This window comes from Periplaneta americana, chromosome 4, assembly GCF_040183065.1.
Source record: "Periplaneta americana isolate PAMFEO1 chromosome 4, P.americana_PAMFEO1_priV1, whole genome shotgun sequence".
Classification (NCBI taxonomy): domain Eukaryota; kingdom Metazoa; phylum Arthropoda; class Insecta; order Blattodea; family Blattidae; genus Periplaneta; species Periplaneta americana.
The window spans coordinates 199,000,519-199,026,818 of record NC_091120.1 but is presented as its reverse complement, the minus strand read 5'-3'; the positions used below and the strand labels follow the sequence as shown (position 1 = coordinate 199,026,818).

The 26,300-nt window shown below is 34.0% G+C and overlaps 1 protein-coding gene across 2 annotated transcripts in view; it reads right to left on the bottom strand.

Moving 5' to 3' along the window:
* Window positions 1-26,300, bottom strand: part of LOC138698572 (dual specificity protein phosphatase 10-like) — a 338,313-nt gene that overhangs the window by 284,742 nt on the left and 27,271 nt on the right. The window contains exon 2 of one of the 2 annotated variants that reach the window (XM_069824591.1): window positions 16,314-16,451. In XM_069824591.1, the coding sequence (XP_069680692.1) occupies window positions 16,314-16,451 (138 nt within the window). Of the gene's footprint in view, window positions 1-16,313; window positions 16,455-26,300 lie in introns of both variants that reach the window. The other variant, XM_069824590.1, reaches the window with a different exon arrangement.

Genomic DNA, 26,300 nt, shown 5'->3' with positions numbered 1-26,300 from the left:
AGAGTGTTAGTTGGAATACCTGAGGGAAAAAGACCTTTGGGGAGGCCGAGACGTAGATTGGAGGATAATATTAAAGTGGATTTGAGGGAGGTGGAATATGATGGTAGAGACTGGATTAATATTGCTCAGGATAGGGACCAATGACGGCTTATGTGAGGGCAGCAATGAACCTCCGGGTTCGCTAGAAGCCATAAGTAAACATTTTTTATCTGGATCTCACATAAGATAGTCAATTTCTTAAAAATTTAAAATCAAGCTTTTCGCTGGTTAATATAATTTGTCGATAAAAATAATAATTAGTTTGAACATATGATTTTTTTTTATTTAACTTCATCTGCATAAGAAATGAAGCTGTGTTGGAAAGAGTGGGTGAAGAAAGAATGATGCTGAAACTGATCAGTAAGAGGAAGAGTAATTGATTGGGTCACTGTCTGAGAAGAAACTGTCTTCTGAAGGATGCACTGGAAGGAATGGTGAACGAAAGAAGAGTTCTGAGCAGAAGAAGATATCAGATGATAGACGACATTAAGATATATGGATCATATGAGGAGATAAAGAGGAAGGCAGAAAATAGGAAAAACTGGAGAATGCTGGATTTGCAGTGAAAGACCTGCCCTTGGGCAGAACACTCACTATAAATGAATAAATTCAGCTGGTAATGGAAATTACGAGAAAACGGCTGAACGGATTTTAATGAATGACCCGTCATTTTGAAGCTTGGCATCCAAGGATTTTCGGAAAAATAGTAATTTTCTGTGAAGCGTTAGTTTTCCTACATAATTTTCCTATTTTCCAAAATCCGTCTTCCGTCAGTTTTGAGAACTAATTGCATTTGAGCAGTCGACCGTGATTTCAGAATGAAACAAAACACACTTTACAATGAACAGTAGGCTGTTACACGAAAGCCATGACCTGCAAGATTGCTGACATATTTAGAGTTCAAATTCATTTGGTTAATAAAACTTCATGACTTAATAAAATAATTTACAGGTCTGATTCTGCGGTCTGTAATTTTCTGAGTACAGCTGTGTATTGGATATTAAAATCTACAAAACTTGAGGTGGTTTGATAACATTATTACGTTAGAAATGAAATATTATTATAGTTAATGCCATGATGTAGCTATTTTTCATTAATTATACATATTAATACTGTATTGATTATATGAAAGTGAAATGTTTTTGGGTTATATAAGTAGATGTAGAGAATATATTAAATTAGATCTTCTTTTCTATACTGAGTGGCGGCTATTTTACAAATGAACTTAAAAAACTTATGTAAGATAATAATATTGTTATTAAAAATCAAATATTTTTATAGTTATTAATCAAATGCGGTTGGGTATTTTTCATAAACTTATTGGCGGTGTGGTGTAGATATTTATATGCGTGATTCTCTTAGTATTGGCTCGAGAGAGCGCAAAAATTACAGTTCCTAAGGAAAGACCAAAAGGTATTACTTACTGATGAAATAAGAGGCATAGAAAATTTTGTAGTCTCCCGATCATTCCGGCAAGATCTCTTAGCAGGATAAAATGATTTTACCCTCTACATTTCAAGCTCTACATGCAGCAGCTAAACTAAGATGCTATGTTATTGTTCAAAAGCATAGCAAACCTGACATTTTTTTTTTTTAACTTTCACCTAGAATCCACAATGACCTGAAATAGCTATTGCTTTACAACCATATGAAAAACCCACTGATCGTCCTGACATTGTTACTTGCGTTTTCGCGTTGAAACTCAAAACCTGAAGGTGGATAGGTTCAAGAGAGAGTATTTGGCATGAAAAAAAAGAACCATTCAGAGGGAGTATATTTCATTATTACGGAACAAAATATCTTTCAGAATGTCTGGTAGGCTATCCTTCATTGAAAATAAATCTGAAAAAATCACAAAAAAAAAAAAGTAGTAGCAAGACAACGTTTCAGCTTGACGAAGGAACATGAATGGTCTGGGACGCTTTAACCAGTGTTGCCAAAGAGTCAAAGAAAAAAGGCGGAGAAAAGACCAACGCAGCTTCACTAAGGGTTAAGAATAAAGAAAAGGCCGTGATTAAAGATTATTATTGCATCTTGGGAAAAACTCCAACGTGGCACAGGCTTGCCACTATTGCAACTTGCCCACTGTTATAAAATAAAACACGATCGCACACTGCAAGGTTGTCACACCGCAGACAATTATCCATCGGAAGACAGTAAACAGACTGAGCAGGCAGGTCAGTATCAAGTGCGCAGTGCCTAGAGGTCGCTGATGTGGGCCATTAGTCATCGCTTTCCAGTCTTCCCCAACCACGCCTCGCTCAGTTAAGAGAAACTCCGCCAGAGGGACGTGACGCAACAATGCGATGTTGTAACAGAGATTCTGCTAGCTGGCATTAGTCAGATGGTTGCAGGCTTCCCGTTCGTTTGTTTCCTTCCAAAGAAAGCGTTTCACCGTTTGTGCAGAAACAGTTACTAAAATCGCTGCGGAAAGAATATTGCATGAGTCATAAGACAGAAATAACTTTGCCTTCCTTACTTAAAATAATTAAATACAATGACCTAACAATTTTAACTGGTTCAACGTGACGTATTGGGTTGTCCGGATTTGACTTTTTAGAGTAGACATGCATTGTACTTGAATGTTATAAAAATAAAATCTAAAGGAAATACTGTTACAAAGAAATGAAATAGTATTTAAATGTGAAATGTTGTCAAGCAATGATTAGTTATTTTACGACGGTCATCAACTACTAGCAAATACCTTACTGTAATAATACCGGACAGCTGTATACTATTATCTTTTCTCTGTAAGAAAAATCCTAATATAAACAATAGCACGTGACTGAAGTGAGGCTTCATTGGCCACTGTTTGGCGCCATAGATTCTCAGTACGTGTTCCCGCCTAATGTTGTACATTCTGTTTCATGTTAAACATTTCCCGTTACTCGTCAAGTAGGCCTAACCTCACTACTATGCATTCGTTTGCTTAGGAAACATTTACTTTATAATTACTCTAATTAAAACTCACATAACTTATTATATACATTTAAGATTATTTGTTTTTCTCCGCTTTTGAGAGGGTTTGTACTTTTATGTTTAATAGCCACACACACCGAGGATGCAGAAGCCATACTTCAGTATCATGTGCTTAGGTGATCAACTACGAGCTCAAGTGACGCCAGCTTGTTACAAGAACAGACTACCTCGGTATTACTGTTTGTATTCATCCGCGTTCATAGTACATAACAAAATATAAAAGTAGCTTTTTCTTTTACATAATCGTTTTACATAGGAGTGAAGTTATATGTTTCATCGTATTTAACAACTACAATTCCATTTTTTATTTTCAAATAATACAAGATGATAGTTTCCAAATACGGACTATATTTTCCTGCGTCTTGTGAGTGTTTCGACTGTGAGCCAATGACAGGTATGACAGCCACGTGCCTGTGTTTACATTAGGATTTTTCTTACAGCTAAAACAGTATAGCAGCATTGGCGTGAGTGCGAAATATCGCGGAGTTGACATCTAGCGGAGAGGGATGGAATTACGTCCACATATACAAATATTAACCTAGCGAGATTCGGACTATTGTTTAAAACGTGAGTTACTAATGTGGAATTATATATGAAACACTTAAGAAATGTTGAATAATATTTAATGTAAAATTATTATCTTATATCAAAGCTACATATTATGAGAAATATTGCATACTTCATATTACTTTCCGTAATTAATTGTTACATAGTTTTTCTTTGGTTTACCGAGACAAAATCAATCTGATATTAGGAATGAATTTACAGTAATGTTTTATATACGCATTGCTGACAACTGCAAAGATAAAATTGATAGTAATCTGATGCTTGTAATAATTAGTAAAGGCATGTGGACAACAGTAAAACTTAATTTGATAAAACCTTAAAATCCAATACATTTTAACTTCTATTTATTTATTAGGTCTAAATAAAAAAAAAAACGAATTTGTATTTTTCTATCAACACAAAGACGAAGGAATTAGGCCTACTAAAGAATGTTGTTGACTCACATTTTATGAACTGTCGGAAATCGAAAGTAGGATTTGGAGCAATTTGTAATGCTGCTATTATAAACCGCACACATACACCCTGAAATTTTAACACTAGTACTAATTAATAAAACTATTAACAAATTAACTAGCCCAGCAACAATATACATTGCAGTTGATTACAGCTTGTTTCGCGAGTATCTCCGTCCCGGCAGGTAGGTAGCAGCACCATCGTCGTTCGCACGTAAAACTGCTAGCTGTCCGGTATTATTATAGTAAGGTATTTGCTACTAGCTTATCTACCATCGGCGGTATTAGTGATAGCGAGATGGTGTTTGGCGAGGTGAGGCCGAGGATTCGACATGGAATTACCTGAAATTCGCCTTAGAGTTGAGGAATACCTCGGAAAAAATTTAGCCAGATAATCAGTATTAGCAGGATCCAAACCCAGCCCCCAATGCATTCCAGTTTACTACCCCTAGTCCACATATCTATTTCAGAGATATAAAACTGAAACAAAAACGAAATATTCACAAAATAAGGGCCTAATTGAATATTTAAATTTTTAATTTCGTCTTACGAAGCAAAAGGTATGAAGAAGTAGCGATGTACTACCGAGAAAAGCGTTCTTGTGTTAACTACAAGAGAAAAGGGATGTGGGAAGTCATAGATAAAGACGGAAGGAATAAATATGAAAGATAATATAGAAACAGTCCAACTGTGATATAGCGATAGTAGAAATAGTAGAAAGATAAAATATGGAATAAAGAAAGAAAAATAAAAATTAATGAAATGGAATGGAAAAGATTTAAGGGAGAAAAATTGAGAGAAAAGGAATGTAAAGAAAATTGGGAAAAATAAATGCAAAAGATAGCTGAAAAAAAATAGAGATAAAAAACTGAAGAAGAGGTAGGGAAAGTAAAAATTGCCGTAGAATGAAAAACAAAAGGCAAACAAAAACAAAACGAAATAAAAAGAAAAGAAAAGCAACGAAAAATACAAATAATTAGGGACAGAAGAGTTGAGGACAAGGAAGGAAAAAACAAATTCACGAAAAAGTCAAGCAACAAATAGAAGGAGGGGAAAAGAAGAACAGGAAAATTATTAAATTACACGAAGAGGAAGTATAAAATACATTTATGCTCGACCATGCCGAAATGTAGTAATTATACACCTGGTAGCAGTCCTTTAATGCATGTCATTAAAGTACACCTATTCATTAAAGTTCAGGTTTTCGATTATTCTCGGATATGCAATCGAAAGACAACGAGGGAAACGTCACGGAGGCTGGAAATCCAATACTGTCGCAGAAGGTTAGATTAGATTAGATTTATTTATTTAACCTGGTAGAGATAAGGCCGTCAGGCCTTCTCTGCCCCTCTACCAGGGGGTTATGTTCTGTTACTATAATAATTAGAGTTAATTGTAAATAATATTCAAATAAATTCAATTTGTCATCTCGTTTTTCAATTCTAAATAAATTTCCAGGTTATATCAAAATTAGTTCATGTTACATTACATCAAGGTCAGTGACATTATTGTTCCTCGGAAAAAAATCAATACTTTCGCGTCTGCGCACATCTCACAATTTACGAGCTATGAACAAGGTCACTTCCGATCTTTTGTCTGATACAAATTAATAACGTGAATACTTATGAATAATTTCAAGTTAGAAATATGATCGAGCATAAAAAGTCGTATGAAACTTGCCTATAATGGTAATTAAGACGCTCGTATGAAAATTATGAAACTCGCTTGTGCTCGTATCATAAACAAACATGCTTGCGTCTTAATCACTACCATTATAGGCTCGTTGCATAATGTACTATTAAAAAAGTTAACGAAAAAGGAAAAAAAGAAGAGAAAAACGAAAGTGAAAAAGGGAGAAACATAATAGAAAAGAGAATGGGAAAATGAAGACTACAAAGTAAAAGAAAGGATAAGGAAATACAGAAGGAAAGAAAATGAAAATTAAAAGAAAAATAGGGGAAAGGAATCGTGGGAGAGAAAAGGAAAACCAAATGTAGACACCCATCCATCCATCAACCATGGCATGCATCTAGTTTGTGTATGTAATGGTTACATTGCGCAATTCTTCATTTGACAAGAATTCTGCACTATAGACACTATAGAATCCGTAAGCGATTATTATCTTGTAATAGTGAAGCAATTAAGAAATAACGACAAAAAAGACGAACAGCTTGGGAAAGAAACCTGCTTCACAAACCGCTGCAGCATATAGTCTATCTCATAGACGTCAGACTCCGTTTCCAGTTACAGTATAGTGATGATTTGAAGAAGATTATCGAAAGCGGAACAAGCTACTCGGAAGAGGTACAGAATGAAGTTACTAAAGAAAGCTGTGGACTTTCCATAGAGGAAAAGTGCCTCTTTTGTTTCCTATGTTTCCATGGCATATTATCTCCACTGGTGGTGCAGAACCGCAACTAGCTAGTATTCGACCTTCCACAGCGATAGCAACCTGCTACATCGAAGATAAATGACTCACATGGTCGTACAGTATAATGCTTCCTTCCCAGCTTTGAAAAATAAACACAGCAGGTCACGTGGCCAAACAACGCAGGTTTAAGGATAGTCTCCAAATCAGGTTCTATCCAAGCAGCCATCGTAGCTATTTTCAATAAATTTGATGAAAAGAAATCTACGACAAAGGGAATAAAGAAAGAGACGGAGAAAGATATACAGAAGAAATGAAGAAAGGAAGAAAAAGAAAAACAAGAGAAAATAAATAAATAAGAAAGAAAAGAGGAAGAAAGGAAAGAGAAGGAAAATAAACTCTAACAAGCAAATAAGTTACTGTAATGTGAAAACTTAAAATCAAAAGATAGGACAGTCAGTTAATGAAAGAATAGTAGAATGGCTAGAAGATAAAACTGAAGAATAGCGCGGAATAAATAAAATAAATATATAAACAAATGAATAAATAAATATATAAATAAACAAGTATATGATTATGTCTCGTGATCAGAATATTGTACGAAATGGAACTATGAAAGTTGGAGATTTATCCTTCGAAGAGTTGGAAAAATTCAAATACCTGGCAGTAACAGTAACAAATATAAATGACACTCGGGAGGAAATTAAACGCAGAATAAATATGGGAAATGCCTGTTATTATTCGGTTGAGAAGCTTTTGTCATCTAGTTTGCTGTCAAAAAATCTGAAAGTTAGAATTTATAAAACAGTTATATTACCGGTTGTTCTTTATGGTTGTGAAACTTGGACTCTCACTTTGAGAGAGGAACAGAGATTGAGGGTTCTTGAGAATAAGGTGCTTAGGAAAATATTTGGGGCTAAGAGGGATGAAGTTACAGGAGAATGGAGAAAGTTACACAACACAGAGCTGCACGCATTGTATTCTTCACCTGACAAAATTAGGAACATTAAATCCAGACGTTTGAGATGGGCAGGGCATGTAGCACGTATGGGCGAATCCAGAAACGCATATAGAGTGTTAGTTGGGAGGCCAGAGGGGAAAAAGACCTTTGGGGAGACCGAGACGTAGATGGGAAGATAATATTAAAATTGATTTGAGGGAGGTGAGATATGATGCTAGAGACTGTATTAATCTTGCTCAGGATAGAGACGGATGGCGGGCTTATGTGAGGGCGGTAATGAACCTCCGGGTTTAAATAAATACATAAATAAACAAATTAATAAATGAATATATAAATACATCAATAACGAAATGAATAAATAAATACATCAATAAACAAATTAATAAATGAATAAATAAATACATCAATAACGAAATGAATAAATAAATACATCAAGAAAGAAATGAATGAATAAATAAATAATCAATAAACAAATTAATAAATGAATAAATAAATACGTCAATAAACAAATTAATAAATGAATAAATAAATGCAGCAATAAAGAAATGAATAAATAAATACATCAATAAACAAATTAGTAAATGAATAAATAAATACATCAATAAACAAATTAATAAATGAATAAATAAATACATCAATAAACAAATTAATAAATGAATAAATTAATACATCAATAAACAAATTAATAAATGAATAAATAAATGCAGCAATAAAGAAATGAATAAATAAATACATAAATAAACAAATTAATAAATAAATACATAAATAAACAAATTAATAAATGAATAAATAAGTACATCAATAACGAAATGAATAAATAAAGACATCAATAAACAAATTAATAAATGAATAAATAAATACATCAATAAATAAATTAATAAATGAATAAATAAATACATCAATAACGAAATGAATAAGTAAATACATCAATAAACAAATTAATAAATGAATAAATAAATACATCAATAAACAAATTAATAAATGAGTAAATAAATACATCGATAAAGAAATGAATGAATAAATACATCAATAACGAAATGAATGAATAAATACATCAATAACGAAATGAATAAATTACATCAATAAAGAAATTAATAAATGAATAAATAAATACATCAATAACGAAATGAATAAATAAATACATCAATAAAGAAATGAATGAATAAATAAATAATCAATAAACAAATTAATAAATGAATAAATAAATACGTCAATAAACAAATTAATAAATGAATAAATAAATGCAGCAATAAAGAAATGAATAAATAAATACATAAATAAACAAATTAATAAATGAATAAATAAATACATCAATAAACAAATTAATAAATGAATAAATTAATACATCAATAAACAAATTAATAAATGAATAAATAAATACATAAATAAACAAATTAATAAATGAATAAATGAGTACATCAATAACGAAATGAATAAATAAATACATCAATAAACAAATTAATAAATTAATAAATAAATACATCAATAAACAAATTGATAAATGAATAAATAAATACATCAATAAAGAAATGAATGAATAAATACATCAATAACGAAATGAACAAGTAAATACATCAATAAACAAATTAATAAATGAATAAATAAATACATCAATAAAGAAATTAATAAATAAAGACATCAATAAACAAATGAATAAATGAATAAATTAATGCAACAATAGAGAAATGAATGAATAAATACATAAATAAATAAACAAATGAAAACAAGTGAATAAATAAATACAGAAATAAATAAACAAACGAATAAATACATAAATAAACATGAGTAAATAAGTAAATAAATAAATAACATTGGGAAGAAAGGTTTAAATCCATAAACAAAAGATATAAATTAATTGTATAACAGGTAAGACAGAATCACGAAGGGAATAGGAGAGATGAATAAACCGGATAATCGTTAGCTGTGCTCCGCATGCTGCTGGTTAGATCATGTGTATTTCGGATCGTGACGACAAATGAAGGTGCAGCCGGTGGCACGGGCACACGAGATGCGGCAAATGCACATCGGTTCAGAAGTCACGACAGACAACTGCCCTCGCAATGTTTTCTACCCGAACCGCCGACTGTTTCAAGGGATTGCATTTCACAATGATGAAAGAAACTGAACTGTCAATGCAGAGTTCTCAACTAGAGCCGTGAATTCATTATGAAGGTTTTATTCCACGAAAAATCAACAAATAAGTTTTTACTGCAAAGTTTCTAACCTGAACCGTCAAACTGTTTCCGGAAATTGTTATAATGATGACATTTTACTTCACGAAAATAAATTCAGTATTATCTGCAATTGGAAAATTCAGAAATTCACTGTCGACTGTTTCAGGATGTTGCCATGGTAATAGTTTTTATTGCAGCAAAATGAATAGTCATTGCAATTATTTTATGTCACAAGACGGCCTCGAAATGAACTGTAATAATTGCAAGTTTCATACTCCAACGTCAACTGTTTCAGATTTCCGTTGTCACGAAATTTATGCAACAAACTGAAATGTCAATTCAATGTTGTTATGTTATGTGAAATGTGAACTGTGGCGGAATGCCTAGCTCCCAGATTTTGGGGGGATACCCTTTAGCCAAATAAAACAAAATCAGAAAAAATATAACTTGCATAGCTAAAATATTCTGTAGGATGACGATGTTTTCACTAAAACGTGTTTTCCACTGAAAAAAAAAAATCAATTAAAAAAACTAAAAGTACCGTAGGTGTTTTTAACCCATGTTTTAAGGTTTTTTTAGAATCTCCTATTTAGAAAATTATCTATTTTTGAGAAAATAAAAAAATAAAAATAATCATCATAGGCTACTACTGTATTAATATATTGTAACTAGTGGCTTGTGCAGCAAATGCTGCAAACTAAGTTCCTTAGACATTCATATAAACATTTTTCAGATTTTTTTTCAATGAAGAATACCAGACATTCTGAAAGTTATTTGCTTCCATAATAATGAAATATACTCTCTCTCGAGCCAATACTGAAGAGAACCACGCATATAAATATCTACACCACACCGCCATTAAATATATGAAAAAGTCCCAACCCCACTTGATTAATAACTATAAAAATATTTGATTTTTAATAATATTATTATCTTACGTAAGTTTTATAGCCTTCAGTAACATATACTATATATACTATAGGCCTATAGCCGCCACTCAGTAAAATATAGAAATCAAAATCTAATTTAAGTTATTCTCTACATCTACTTACATAACCCCAAGACGTTTCACTTTCATATCATCAATAGAGCATTCATATGTATAATTAATGAAAAATAGTCACATCATGGCATTAACTACAATAATATTTCATTTCTAATGGTAATAATGTCATCAAACCACCTCAGGTTTTGTAGTTTTTAATATCCAATACACAGCTGTACCCAGAAAATTACAGACCACAGAATCGAATCTGTAAATTATTTTTAGTAAGTTAAGTTTTTAATAACCAATTTAATTTGAGCTCCAAATGTGTGAGCATTCTTGCCTTCGTGTAATATTGTTTACTGTAGTGTGTGTTTTGTTTTATTCTGAAATGCAATTAGCTAGTTCTCAAAACTGACGACAGATGGATTTTGGAAAATAGGAAAATTATGTTGAAAAATTCACATTTCACTGAAAACTACTATTTTTCTGAAAAACTCTGAATTCCAAGCTTCAAAATGAGGGGTCATTTATTAAAATCCGTTCAGCCGTTTTCCCGTAATTTCCATTACCAGTTCAAATTATATATATAGATACTATTATGGTCTGTTCCTGAAATCTGTTTGCTACGCTCTGTCTGTAATAGCAGCCTAATTCTTGTAATTTTTTCATATTTATTTGTTTGTAAAATTGTATTGTTAATACACTGGAGGACAAAAAATTTCGGACACTTGAATTTTACTTTGTAAATATATTTAATAGGTCACCAATAGTGTTTAATAAGATTATAATCTTACTATACAAAAAAAGAAAATGAATATGACTTGATAATCATATTCATTTTTCAGTCTGTGTTACGTTTATAATCATATATTTAAATTAATCAACATTTAAAACATATTGGTGACATATTAAATATAAAGTAAAATTCAGTTGTTCCAAATTTTTTCTCTGGCACTGTAGTTAAAACAAGCAATTGTTTGCTGTGCTTTGTCCTGTAGTAGCAGTCCGTAAATTCGAGGGGTGGGGGCAGTTATTGTTCAACAATAAATTAATGTAAGTTTTCAGATTTGGACGGAGCGAATAGGCGGAGCCTATCTGTGTGGGAGTGTGTATTGCGGGCAGCATCGGCTCGAGGCCGCTAAGGGGTAAGATGTGTGTGGTAGAAGGTGATATTAAGAGGATGTGAGGACAGATTCCCTCCCTGCAGTCATTCGCTCACTTGCTCGCTTCGTTCACGCAATTCCTCCCCCCAGAGCGATCATTGCCCCTAGCCCACCCATATCCACTTGCTCAGAGGTCTCGTTTCATCTCCTTATTCTACAGATTTCAGAAGCGGACCACAGACTCATTGAAATATCTGTTAATATAAAATTATTATTATTTTTTACAACCGTACAGCATTTACGTAATAAAATATACAATTACCGGTACTTAAATATCTGCATGATTCTTTTACTGGAATGTTTTAAAGATCAACATCAACATTATAGTCTAGGATCTTTTACTTATTCCTTCAAGACATATTTTTTTTTTTCTTAATCGTTACCTTCAATATTAAATTTTCTAAATTTTTCTATTAATAAAAAAATACTTCCTGAAAAACTAGGTAAAAGATTCTAGGCTATGTTGTTGATGTAGGCCTTTAGAATATTTATGTAAAAAATCATGCAGATATATAATTTATTGATTGTAGATTTTATTATGTAAATGCTTTACTGTTGTAAAAATTATGCTAATTTTCTATTATTTTTACAGGTAGTTATTAGCTATTTCAATATTCTGAATAGTGTTTTATAAAGTGTAATGTATGTGTATTAAGCATGAAAAGTTTTGTTCATTTGTACCCAAGAAATTTTTATTGTAAATGATTTCCTATGTTTTCTTATCATTTATCTTAACCTTTATTTTTCTTTCAAATTGTCACATAATTGTTTTTAATCATTGTTCATTGTGAATTGATTAGTAGGCCGATCTATTGAACCCTTATTTAGGGCGGCTTTTTTAAAATGTGTTTTAGGAGCTGAGATATAAAAAAATGAATTTAACTGAATTTTTGTAGGCCAATGGTGTACTTTCCCTCTTAAATCATTTAAAATAACTTCAAAAATTGTAGCACCCACTTTAAGACACGATGTGATCATAGCGATAGCTATAGACCCACCCAACCAATACCTTCGTTTCTTATAAACGCGACCAATGACTTTCTCAGACATTTTCACAAGAAATCACCACTAGGTAACGCAGTAGTACCACCATTATGTTACACTACGCGGGAAAGCACTCCTTTTTTTCGGTCCAGAGTAAATCTATTTCTGTACCTATCGACCAAAAAGCGTATATGCAAGGCATATTAAAAGCCTAAATAAACCAAACCCAACCTGTCAGTGACCCTCAGCGTTATGAAAACTCTCTTATTCATTTTTCCAGATGTTGTATATTTGTACAGTTATACCATTTATCATGAAATAACGCAACAGAAATCAGGCGTCAGCCCCGTGTGTGGTGCGTAGCGAGATCGAAGTTTCAATTGAAACAGATTATACTATTAAGAGCACCAGTAAAGAACTGTACTAATTAACTTCCTTGTGTATCAAAATGGACTGGTCACATTGTTCAGTTTATCGGATGTGACAGACATTTCCATGGCAACCGAAGTCAAATTTCCCTTTCAAAAAATCCTTTCATTTGTTTATATTAGTGTAGAATTCATACTTGGGCATCGTGCCTCACTTGAAAATTTGTGCCTCACTGACCTTCACAGAGCTTATCGCTCTGAGTGACATCATCTTCACAGTCCCCTTTCCTCCCTCACGTAGCTCCTAGGCGTGGGCAGATTCTATATCAGTTTCATAAGCAATATCAGTGGTGGCATAATGGCCTTATCAAAGCAGTGTGTACGCGTTAGAAAACGATTATTTCATGAGAAATGGGAGGAAGAGTTTTTTTGCTGTTTAGAAGGGGAGAACATACGATTTATGTTATGCTCGAAAATCCTATTAGGCATTAATAAAATTAATATACAACGACATTACTCCTTATGTCATAAAGAACATGCTGAATTAGAAGGTAAACAAATTAAAAGTTATTTTTTGGTACTGTTCCGTAGAAAATTTATGATCTTAACATTTGCATAGTATACTAAATACGACATTATACCTTAAACACGCTGCATTAAAAGGTACGAGGAATTAAATGTTGTTTGTACGTATTATTTCCAAAAGACATTTATAAAAAAATATATCAATGTGCGTAGAAAACGAAATATGATTTTCTGAAATTATTTTAGGTCGAGAACGTGCAAATCTATTAAGTAATCTTGAGAAACTCCAGAATATTCAAGAAAATAAACTTAGATAACGTGATGGAATATTATTGGCTAGTTACGCAATTTCTCGCCTGTGATTTAAATCAATTCAGCGACGGAGAAACAGTAAAGAGGTTTATGATTAAAGCTGCCGATTTAATTTGCCAAATTGAATAAACGTTTTCAAGAGTCTCACGTTAACCAAGCGCTTTCCTAATAATTCGCCACTGACCGCCTTAGCGATTACGATAAGGTGACGCAGATCACAGCAGTTTATATTTCCCATCCTACTCTGCAGTCTCCTCTCCTAGTAAACAAACTATTTCAAATCGAGCGCCTCACGTAACCGAAAATTGTGCCCATGTATGGTGTAGATCGTTACATGTCAAAAAAAAAAAAAAAAAAAAAAAATATATATATATATATATATATATATATATATATACTAATAATAAATCTGTAGCCAAAATTTTTCTGGTAATTTTCGATTTTCTAAAAATAATTGGTGTTAACATGTATAAATAACTATCCTGAAACCGAAAATCGATTTTTTTTAATTTTTGTTTGTATGTCTGTCTGTCTGTATGTTTGTTACCTTTTCACGCGATAATGGCTGATCGGATTTCGATGAAAATTGGAATATAAATTAAGTTCGTTGTAACTTAGATTTTAGGCTACATGGCATTCATAATACGTTATTTAAAAGGGGGTTTATAAGGTGGCCTGAATTAAATAAATCGAAATATCTCGCTTATTATTGATTTTTGTGACAAATGTTACATAACAAAAGTTTCTTTAAAAATGATTTCTGATAAGTTTTATTCTTTGAAAAATTTGATAGGACTGATATTTAATGAGATAAATGAGTTTTAAAATTAAAATAACTGCCATCTAAGGCGGTGTATTGAAATAAAAAACAAATGACTTCGTCTATAAGGGGCCTTGGACACAACAATCGAAAGTTATGAAACATAGCCTACAGAGAATGTTTCTGTGTTTGTAAGAAGTAATATAGGAAGCTAAATTAACCGATTAGTATAATTAATTATTATTTCATCATTGGAAAGTGTAGTTTCTCTGGATGGACATAATGCTATAATGTTATTACAGTAACTTCTGAGTGAATTGAGGACAGGTAAGATTAAAATAGCTTCTTATGCACAGAAAACTTGATAGGTTATTCTGTGTATTCATTTCCTGTATTTCTTAAAATAATGTTTATGAACATATTCATTTTTATCTCAGAGAATTAACGAACAACGAGAGTGTATTAATTTAGTATGCAGTAATAGTACGTTAGCTTAGCAATCCATTATTTTATAATTCAAATTTTAACTATACTCAATTTAATCGTGTTAAAATACATAAAATATATATGCAATAAATGCAATGCAAAAAAATTTGGTAATGAGCCAAGCAGATTATGTTGCGCTGTTGTAAAAGCTGTTCCTCCTGAGATTCAAGAGCTCCCACAACAAATTAAAAACTTTCTAATTCGAGTACATCCGTTATCAACAAACTTTTTACATAATATAATATAATATAATATAATATAATATAATATAATATAATATAATATAATATAATATATATAATAATAAATCTTTAGCCAAAATTTTTCTGTTAATTTTCGCTTTTCCAAAAATAATTGGTAATAACAATTAATAACATGTTAAAGGAATTGTCATTGCACCAAATGAGTGGTCTCTGGATCAAAATGATCGCATTTTAATTTTTTAATTCAATTTCAATTAAGTAACATATTAAACGATTTATCCTTCTATCAAACACGAATGTTCCCTGGATCAAAAGTCCTATTTTAATTATGTAATTACTTTATATTTATTTCTAACGGGCGCAGCGGAGCGGACGGGTACGGCTAGTATATATATATATATATATATATATATATATATATATATATATATAAATGAAAAAAAAAAAGGTATCCCCGTAACATGCCATGAAGGCACTTGGGGGCATGGAGGTAGAGCCCCATGCTTTCCATGACCTCGGCACTAGAATGAGGTGGTGTGGTCGGCACCACGCTCTGACCGCCTTTTACCCCCGGGAAAGACCCGGTACTCAATTTTATAGAAGGCTGAGTGAACCTTGGGGCCGTTCTGAAAGTTTGGCAACGAGAAAAATCCTGTGACCACCTGGGATCGAACCCCGGACCTTCCAGTCCGTAGCCAGCTGCTCTACCAACTGAGCTACAGCTAAAAAAATTAAACAGACGCTTTATATGATCCCCAAATGCTAGGAGATTAAATAATATGACATTACATAACTTCCAATACTGTTATTATCATTACAAACACAATTAAAAAAAAAAAGACGGCGAATCTGAGTATGAAGTCATGGTAACACAAAATACTGACGCATATCAACTGTTCCCATCGCAGCGCAGGCAAGAGGGCGGGGTAGCATGAGTGAAAGCAAGAGTGCGATGACGAGATTGCCCGTCACGCTATCACTGACCTGTGTCAATCTCCATGAGGGGCGTACGGCGCGTGCGCGGTAAACTCGCACTCGCCTGGTGTCGACCCCAGGACCGGAAATACATCTTGACTCTCTGTCGTCCAGCACTCGACTGAGCGGGTGGCGGCGGTCGACCGTCTGCTGAAAACAGTAGAGTATCGTGAGGCGAGTTGCACAACAATCGCACGAGGAAATTGTTAGGTTATGTCTGGGAGCGACACCATCAGCTGTTCGCAGTCTTCCATGATGTAATAATAAACAATAACAATAACAAGAGAGGTGAGGAGGCATCATGGGAGATTTATTGCTATAGCCTATATTGTAAACATCGCGTATTTTGAATAAAATATCGGTCACTGGGAGGATGCTGCCTTTGCCAGTAATAATAATAATAATAATAATAATAATAATAATAATAATAATTACTTACTTATTGGCTTTTAAGGAACCCGGAGGTTTATTGCCGCCCTCACATAAGCCCGCCATCGGTCCTTATCCTGTGCAAGATTAATCCATTCTCTATCATCATATCCCACCTCCCTCAAATCCATTTTAATATTATCTTCCCATCTACGTCTCGGCCTCCCTAAAGGTCTTTTTCCCTCCGGCCTCCCAACTAACACTCTATATGCATTTCTGGATTCGCCTATACGTGCTACATGTCCTGCCCATCTCAAACGTCTGGATTTAATGTTCCTAATTATGTCAGGTGAAGAATACAATGCGTGCAGTTCTGTGTTGTGTAACTTTCTCCATTCTCCTGTAACCTCATCCCTCTTAGCCCCAAATATTTTCCTAAGAGCCTTATTCTCAAACACCCTTAACCTATGTTCCTCTCTCAAAGTGAGAGTCCAAGTTTCACAACCATACAGAACAACCGGTAATATAACTGTTTTATAAATTCTAACTTTCAGATTTTTCGACAGCAGACTGGATGATAAAAGTTTCTCAATCGAATAATAACAGGCATTTCCCATATTTATTCTGTGTTTAATTTCCTCCCGAGTGTCATTTATATTTGTTACTGTTGCTCCCAGATATTTGAACTTCTCCACCTCTTCAAAAGATAAATTTCCAATTTTTATATTTCCATTTCGTACAATATTCTCGTCACGAGAAATAATAATAATAATAATAATAATAATAATAATAATAATAATAATAATAATAATAAATAATTAATAATCAATAACACTATGTTAAACATGATACAATGATTTGTAATTTCTAATTTTATAAATGAAATATATCAAATTTATTGTTGTACAAGTTGGAAGTTGCAGTAGGCCTACAGGGGAAAGAAATTTAGAATTTCTGCTGTAGAAAAATGACTTAGCCTATACCTTTCATAGCAACACGAAAGTTAATGTTGCTCATGAAAGAATCACAATTTTTCTCGTAGAGACATAGGTAGAAATATTTACGGCCCATATAGTCAGAACCCTCAGCAACACAAATGTCTGTCCATCGCTGTGGAGTAACGGTCAGCGCGTCTCGCCGTGAAACGAGCGGGCCCGGGTTCGAATCCTGGTTTGAACAAGTCACCTGGTTGGGGTTTTTTCCTGAGTTATTTTCTTTACTTGATTATTTAACGACGCTGTATCAACTACGAGATTATTTAGCGTCGATGGAATTGGTGATAGCGAGATGGTATTTGGCGAGATGAGGCTGAGGATTCACCATAGATTACCTGACATTTGCCTTACGGCTGGGGAAAACCTCGGAAAAAGCCAAACCAGGTAATCAGGCCAAGCGGGAATCGAACCCGCGCCCGAGCGCAACTCCGGATCGGCAGGCAAGCGCCTTAACCGACTGAGCTACGCCGGTGGCTTTTCCGGGGTTTTCTGTCAACCAATTGAAGCAGAATTGTTTGGTAGCTTTCGGCGTTGGACCTCGGACACATTTAGCCATTATTAATTCACATATCATCATCATCATCATCATCATCATCCATATCATAGCCCGGGTTCAGTTCACGGTGCAGCATGCTATACTAGTACAAGAGCGCGGCCGTTCGGCTACCCAATCATTCACAGAATAGGAGTGGTAAGCACAATAAGCCTCAGGGTGTAGTGCAAGCCTTCGGGTCCCTCCTCCGTACAAGAAAAACACACACAGAAACAAATGCGTACATTTCTAGGTTTGTGTGTATCAAAATCAGTGTTTTATACTAGAACTCACACGGTTAAGATATTTCAGGTTGTCGACCTGGTTGGCGAGTTGGTATAGCGCTGGCCTTCTATGCCCAAGGTTGCGGGTTCGATCCCGGGCTAGGTCGATGGCATTTAAGTGTGCTTAAATGCGACAGGCTCATGTCAGTAGATTTACTGGCATGTAAAAGAACTCCTGCGGGACAAAATTCCGGCACATCCGGCGTCGCTGATATAACCTCTGCAATTGCGAGCGTCGTTAAATAAAACGTAACATTAACATTATTTCAGGTTTAAAAAATATTGACATAACAAGGAATAAACTGAAGTTTTCTACAAATTGATATGTATAGCAATAAACTAGATTGTCTTTTCGATAATAATATAATATGCAATTAAGTTTCCAAGACAACAGCTGTTTACAAATCTAAAAAAACATTTCCTAGTTTAGCTGCCAGATATTTTTGAAGCTACATTCTATGAAATTCATGGATTTAAGTCGACAAGGCTTTTGGGCTCTGATATTCTATTATTTTAAATCGTTATCGACTCAAAAAGAATGCATGGAACGACTTTGAAATGTTTTTTGAGATGAAACACCACAAGCAAGACTGTGTATGATTTTTTTTCGGAATTTGAACGTGAACGTACTATGCGTGAAACGTTTCTTGATCCTTCTGCTCCATAGGAATGTACTCGTAATACGTTGGAAAATTGAATTAATTTTGTTTTCGAACATAGGCCTAGTACTTTTTTTTTTAAATCACAATGGCTGAGGAAATACCAGGCACATCTCTGTAACACTTTCGAAGTGCTCCTAGGAAACGAACTGATCACAGTGAGGTAGAGAGATAACGGTTTGGAACATTTATAACCTTTTAAAACCAAAGGGATTCACATTTTACAATGTTGAGAACATCCTTAGAGAAATGCTAGAGGATTCAATTCAAATTTTACAATTTCATTTCATATTTCAAGTAATATGATTTCACTTTCACTTTAATTTTCTTTTGCAATTTATTGTATGTATTTTCATTGTTTCATTGTAAACTTTTATATAGGTATTTGTTTTCTGGATTCTTGTGGTCAGTGCTGCTCATCGGAGTGACTGCTACCGCGGAGGAATCGGAGATTACGAATAAAGCTCTCCACCGGTGATCTCCGATACTACCGTAGGTGGAACAGGGGACATACGGAGGGATGCGGTGGTTCGGAGCGAAGCGACAGTTAGCTCAAGGACGACCGGCGCGTACGGACTGACGGTACTTGTGAGTGGAATAAAATGGCACCAAATCGGATATCCGTCGCATGGAAATTCAATAATTTAGTTGAAGGTAATAATAAATTCGCACACTGTAAGCTTTGTGGGCGAATTTACTCAAAGGGTGGTGGAACTTCGAATTTGTTAGACCATTTGAAGCGATCGCACAATCGCGAACTTGATGAAAACAATTACGCAAAACATTTGATACGATTTCTTTTTAAATTGTTTTAGTGTTATTGTTCCCAAAGGCTCACAGTCTATGAAAAAGTCTTGAAATTTCTCTAAAACGTAACTTTCGAGGCAATAAAAAACAAATGAAATATTTATAAGACGACTTGAGTTATATTTTACTGTTTAGACAACTTGAGTTATATTTTACTGTTTGGATTAAAATATTTCTGAATGAAACTAAAGAAACATCTGGTAATAATATAATTACGATTATCCTTAAGTTGATATCCACTTATATTTTTATTACAGAGCAAGAATGGCGCGTTTTAGAAGAGGCAGTTCAAATGCTGATACCCTTTAACACAATAATCACAATCCTGTCCGGTTAAGAATCTGAATAAATTATGTTGAACAGTAAACTTTATCCCATTGATAGCCCACGTTCTTTTGTTTAATTCCGAAGCTCCCTTAATATATTTTACGTTAACTAAACCGATTAGAATAACAATTGACAAACCTGTTTGCGATTAAACGAGAGTTTCTAGGAGAATTAAAGTATAAATGTTTACATTAGCTACTGAAAAGCTTTACTTCTGCATTAGATTGAATGTTATTAATTTGATCAATGACATAAAACTAATACGGCTTTCCACATATACTATGAATTTCAAAAGTAGAAAAAAAATCTGTCAGCTAACATAACACTTTAAGCAACAACAAAAAAACAAAGAGCCGAATAAAGAGAGAGAGATTAACAACAAAAAATTAGAACTTATTTTAAAAGATACGCGGACATCAGCGGACTCGAATCACCACCTGATCCGATTAAAGAAATGCTCAGCGGAAAGTGTATGTCTGCGCCACAGCACATATACAACCTGCGCGGCATCAATCGGAGGTAACCGGAGGTCTCCGATTGAAAGCGCGCAAACAACCGCTCCGGAGAAAACCTAATCATAAGCAGCACTAATTGAAGGGCAGATGGTTTTATTTTATAAATCCGATATACATGTTCACTATTTGTTTAATTCAGTGTTGAGTCCCCTTTGGTTGGCAGCACTGCCGTAAGAAAGGCGGAAATAGTTCGCTCCGGCTCCCTCGTCCCGTTAAAAGAAGGTTCAAGAAAAGTTTCGCATATACTGTAGTACTTATATCAGCGACGATTTCCGCGAGGATCGAACTGTTACAGGGACCAGCGATGATTACAGGGGTTGAAAATTAATACAAGGGATTTATAACAAATTACAATAGAAATGGAGTCACAATAGTCCACGGCTGATAAATACCCAAAGATCCTACACACGCGACATAACCTAAGATGTTAAAGCGTGTATTAATGCAATAAAATAATGTCGGGCAATTCTACGACAACAGGAACTCCAGTCATACCAGGCAAACATAGGTTTGCTACAAGGAAGCGTGCGTTTGCCAGATTTTCAGAATGTAAATAAGGGAGAGTTGCAACGTTTAACGCGAGTAAATTAACGAGGAACTTCTAAGAGAGAGAGAGAGAGAGATAAACTTATAAGCACCATCTACGAGCATATAATTGAACCGGAATATTCAGAAACCCCACATGTCTAGAAAACTGAACTTTTTCAGTGAGATACAAAAACATCTCAGGTCCTACATTTAAGCTCAGATTATTGCTTCTTAACACTTTAGCTAAAATGAATGTTGATGGAAATATGTGGGGTTTCTCTTCATAATATCATGAGTCTACATGTTTAGAATACAAAATCATATATAACTCAATTTTGTAAAAAAAAATGGACATCTGGAGTTTCTCAATATTGTGATTCAATTATATTAACATGTCAAAGCACAGTTAAGGCCCATTCACAATGAAAACACAAACGTTACCGCAACGTTAGCGCAAGACATAAAGACGTGATACCATTCACAATGAAAACGTAAGCGTTAACGCTAGAACTTAGCACGGCCTTCTAGAATTAAAGTGGAAAGGTTATGTGTAGACACTGCCTACTGGATTATCTGATGAAAAGTCGTCTATATATTACGAAACTATAGAAATTGCAACAAATTACATAAGTGACCATTCATCTGTACAATTTATGTTCATGCAAGTTGCATTGCCTCTATAATACCTGTGTCTCTTGTCATAAAGACAACGCTGTTCTTGATACAAAGTAATTAATGTTTCATCAAGTCAGTCCGTAGCAAATGAAAATTATTTACTTGGAACATTCTGAAGCAGGATTTGATGAAAAATGCGGTTTGTAGAAACAGCCAACAGATGGTGTTAGTAAAAAGAGCGCTCTGCGATCGTGTTTTGTTTCAAAATAACATAAACGCAAACGCAAAAGTTTGGAGTTTGCAAACTTTTCTTGCGTTTATTTTAGCGTTTGTGCTTACGTATTTCATTGTGAATGCTTTCATTAAATAACATGGGTCCAAAGTCTTGCGTTTATGTTGCGCTTGTGTTTAATTTTCTTTGTGAATGGCCTTTAAGGAAAAAAATGGTATTGTAAGGCTTGAACTATCCACTAAACATAAACAATACTCATGTGATATAAAGTCAACGGACGTTTCTGGAACTAATCCACCGCTCTGCTTGACAACATTTGGTTGCCATAGAAACACGCTGCTGGCGACCTCCTCAGAATAGTGCACTCGTATTATGGAATGACTAATGTGTAGATACATATAAAAAATATGTTAAACATTTACAGTACACTTACATTTTGTGTAGACTAAATGTCGACTTAGAAATGAGAAATATTTTACCTGCAAATTGATGTTACATGTCAACTGGAACCGCTAAAAATTTCCATTCTTTTTAAGGATTACGCAATGCGTTGATTCTAAAATATTTCCAAGAGAATTTTCAGACATAGTGAAATACAAATGCGGTATAACACAAATTAATATGAAACTAACAGTTCAAGGTTTATTGAGTAAATATAGGGGCAAAACGAGCACAATAATTTATATCGCACTGCCCACATTTTTCATTGGAGTGTTTGTATATGTTATCAGTAGTGTATCAGATACCAAAACTCACCAGTCATCTCTTCTGCGGGAGAAACTGAATACTAACAAATCGAACAAGATAGCGTGTGCAACAGATGAACCAGTTACGTGCAAGTCATGAAATGGGCCTTTTCACAGAGTCACAGTACGAAAAGCAATAATGACGTCACAATGTGGACTCTTCTATTTCACCACAACATGGAGTGTTTCATGCCATCATAATATGGCGGACTGTGACGTCACGATACGGAGTATTAAGTTTCACCACAATACGAAAACCACTGGTGACTTCACAATATCGATTCTTTGGTGGAAAGTTGTGACGTTACAGTTTAAAAGCCTCCGTTTTGTCGCCACCCGTGATATGCAGTTTGAAGTTGTTATTGTCTTTAAACTGCAAAAACTATGATAACCGCTGCACCAAAATTTAAGAAGTGATTCTACATGTTAAATGTAACAAAACTTTTATTACATTTTTCCTTCGATGAAGCACCGTTAAACAGGAAAAAAAAAGTCTCTGCCCAATGTTTGCAGCGCTCTATTGCGGTAATGGCCCGAAATAAATGGCTGATTGCTATACAAGCAGATAGGCAAAAATAATCTGAACAGTTAATGTCTTGAATCTTTTTTGCAAATTAAACCATTTAGCCATGAATTTAAATTGAATAATAGCGAAAATCGTTGAAACAAATCTTGCAACGCAGCACACTGTCGCACGTCACCGACTGAGTACAGCAGAGGGAGAGGGGCGCAGAACGGGCTTGCTTAGAGTTATTGCAGTAGCGGTGAATGTTACAGAAAAAACTTGCTCTCTCCTCACGATCTATTACCAGTTTCATTTTGGTGCAGAGTTTACCATCCACCCTGTAGAGTCGCGATTTTAAAATATGTTTTATGAAAATAAGAAAGCTTCTAGTGATACTGGTGATGGCTCACGTGGCTCAGGTCCTAGCTCGCTCGTCTTCAATCCAGCAGGAGTCCCGGGTTCAATCCCGGACAGGTCGTGATGTTTTTCCGGATACTGTAGTTGTTTACTAGTAGCGTCACAAAATGAGATTTTTATATTCGTCACAATAAAAGACACAAGTGACTTTGAGTACTGCCACGATTTGAAAATTATTGTGTGTCACAATAATATTGAGTGTCATCATTGACATCACAATATGGAATTACTAGTGTCGTTACAGTATGTCTTCAGTGCTTCATAATCTGAAGTTTTCGTTTCATCACAATATAAAACTGCAGACATCACAGCAGGGAGTCTTCGTTGGTAATTACAATGTGAAAACTACTGTTAATATCATAATAGGCCTACGAAATATTTTTTGTCGTCACAATATGAAGTCTTTACTGCTACTACAATGTGGAAACTAGCCTACTGATACGAAGTCTACGATGTCATCGCAAATAGGATGACCATGCGTCCCGATTAATCGTGATTTTAGAGTCTTGAAAAACTTGTCCCCACTTTTTTTTTCAATAAATAGACTTTTATCCCGATTTTTGGCGTAAATTTGCGAAATATAAACTTTTTACAACAATGCCAATAAATTTTACCTATAATACTAACATATTGTCGACATGGAGTTATTTCTCTAAGTTATAGATTGTATCTGTTAATGATTGCAATTTCTAGGTTGGTACTACCTGTTTTGTTTATCGTTAGAACGATAATATTCGAGATTTTTTACCGTTATTTGTTCAGCTACGGTTTTAATCAATTTAATGCGTGTTTATAGTGAATATTAGAACTGTGTTTTATTCGTTACAACAATGGCAAAGAGGCAATGTAAATTTACAGAAAAGCTTGAAAAGAAATTTCCTTGTTTTAGAGCTACGGCAAATAACTATTCAGCTTAATGTTTTGTATTCACATTTGCTTGCAAAACATGAATTTCTGAATGCAATAGCAACTTCTGCTAAGTATGACTGGACTAAAGAAAGTAAATGAACCCCTTTAGAAACTTAATTTCTGACCAGCTAAATAGTAATAAATTTCAAAGTGTATTCAATTTCTTTTTATTCGGAATATGTATGATAACTTTCTTGTGTTAAATATTATTAACGTACCTTGTTAACATGTTTCGACCTATTTTCGGTCATCTTCGGAACTGGTCGTTGTTGGTCTTGGCGCCTCTTGTTTTCTCTGTGGGTGTGTTCGTAGTGTAGAGCCAAAGAGTGTATGTGTTTTGAAATTGAGTTGTGTGTTGAGAATATCGTTGGGGTGTGTTTTCGTGTGTCTGTATATTTCATAATGTTCTAGTGTGTTGAGTTTCTGGCTTTTTGGTTGGATGTGCAGTATTTCCATGTCTGTGTTGATGTCTCTGTAAGTATGGTTAGCATTTGTGATGTGTTCTGCATATGTGGAAGTGTTTTGTAATTTTGTTATGGCTGTGATGTGTTCTTTGTAACGTGTTTGAAATGATCTGCCTGTCTGTCCTATGTAGAAGTTGTTGCAGGTGTTACATTTGAGTTTGTATACGCCTCTGTGGTTGTATTTGTTTGTTTGTGTTGTTTGTGTGTTGAGATGTTTTTGTAGAGTGTTATTTGTATTGCATTGTATTGTATTTATTAACATTCCATGGTATTCATACATTGCTTTACAGCTAGAATATGGAACAAGTCAAAAAACTTAATACTATTATAAAGTCTTAATTTATAGTCACAGTCTAGATGAAATATATATATAGACGAGATTTACAATTTAGTCTACTAGTACAACACATAGTTTTAGTATCAATTTCATGAAGTGTTATTGAATGTCATGAATTCACTTACAGAATAGAAGACATGAGAAATTAGGTACTTCTTTAATTTGGCCCAAAATAATCTTATGTTTTGAGTTTCATTTTTTATATCGATAGGGAGGCTTTTAAAAATTTTTACTGCCATATAACGCACTCCTTTTTTATAGCACGATAGACTTGCCGATGGAGTATGAAAGTCATTTCTTTGACGTGTATTTATGCTATGAACTGTTGAATTAGTTACAAAGTTTTTACGATTACATACGAGGAAGATTATTAATGAAAAGATATACTGACAAGCCATGGGCATTATTTGTAGCTTTTTTAAAATAGTCCTACAAGATTCCCTAGATTTGTCACCTACTATTATTCTAATTATTCTTTTTTGTAATAGAAATATACTGTTACTCTCTGTGGAATTTCCCCAGAATATTATTCCAAAACTCATTGCCGAGTGGAAGTATGCAAAGTATATTGTTTTTAAGGTATTGATATTTACTATCTTTTGCATAGATGTAATAGCAAAACAAGCTGAATTTAGTTTGGGGGTAATTTCTTTAATATGACTTTTCCAATTTAACACATTATCGATTTTTAAGCCAAGAAATTTGGTTGTCGTTATTTCTAATAGGGATCTGTTGTTAATTATTGCGCTAGAAGT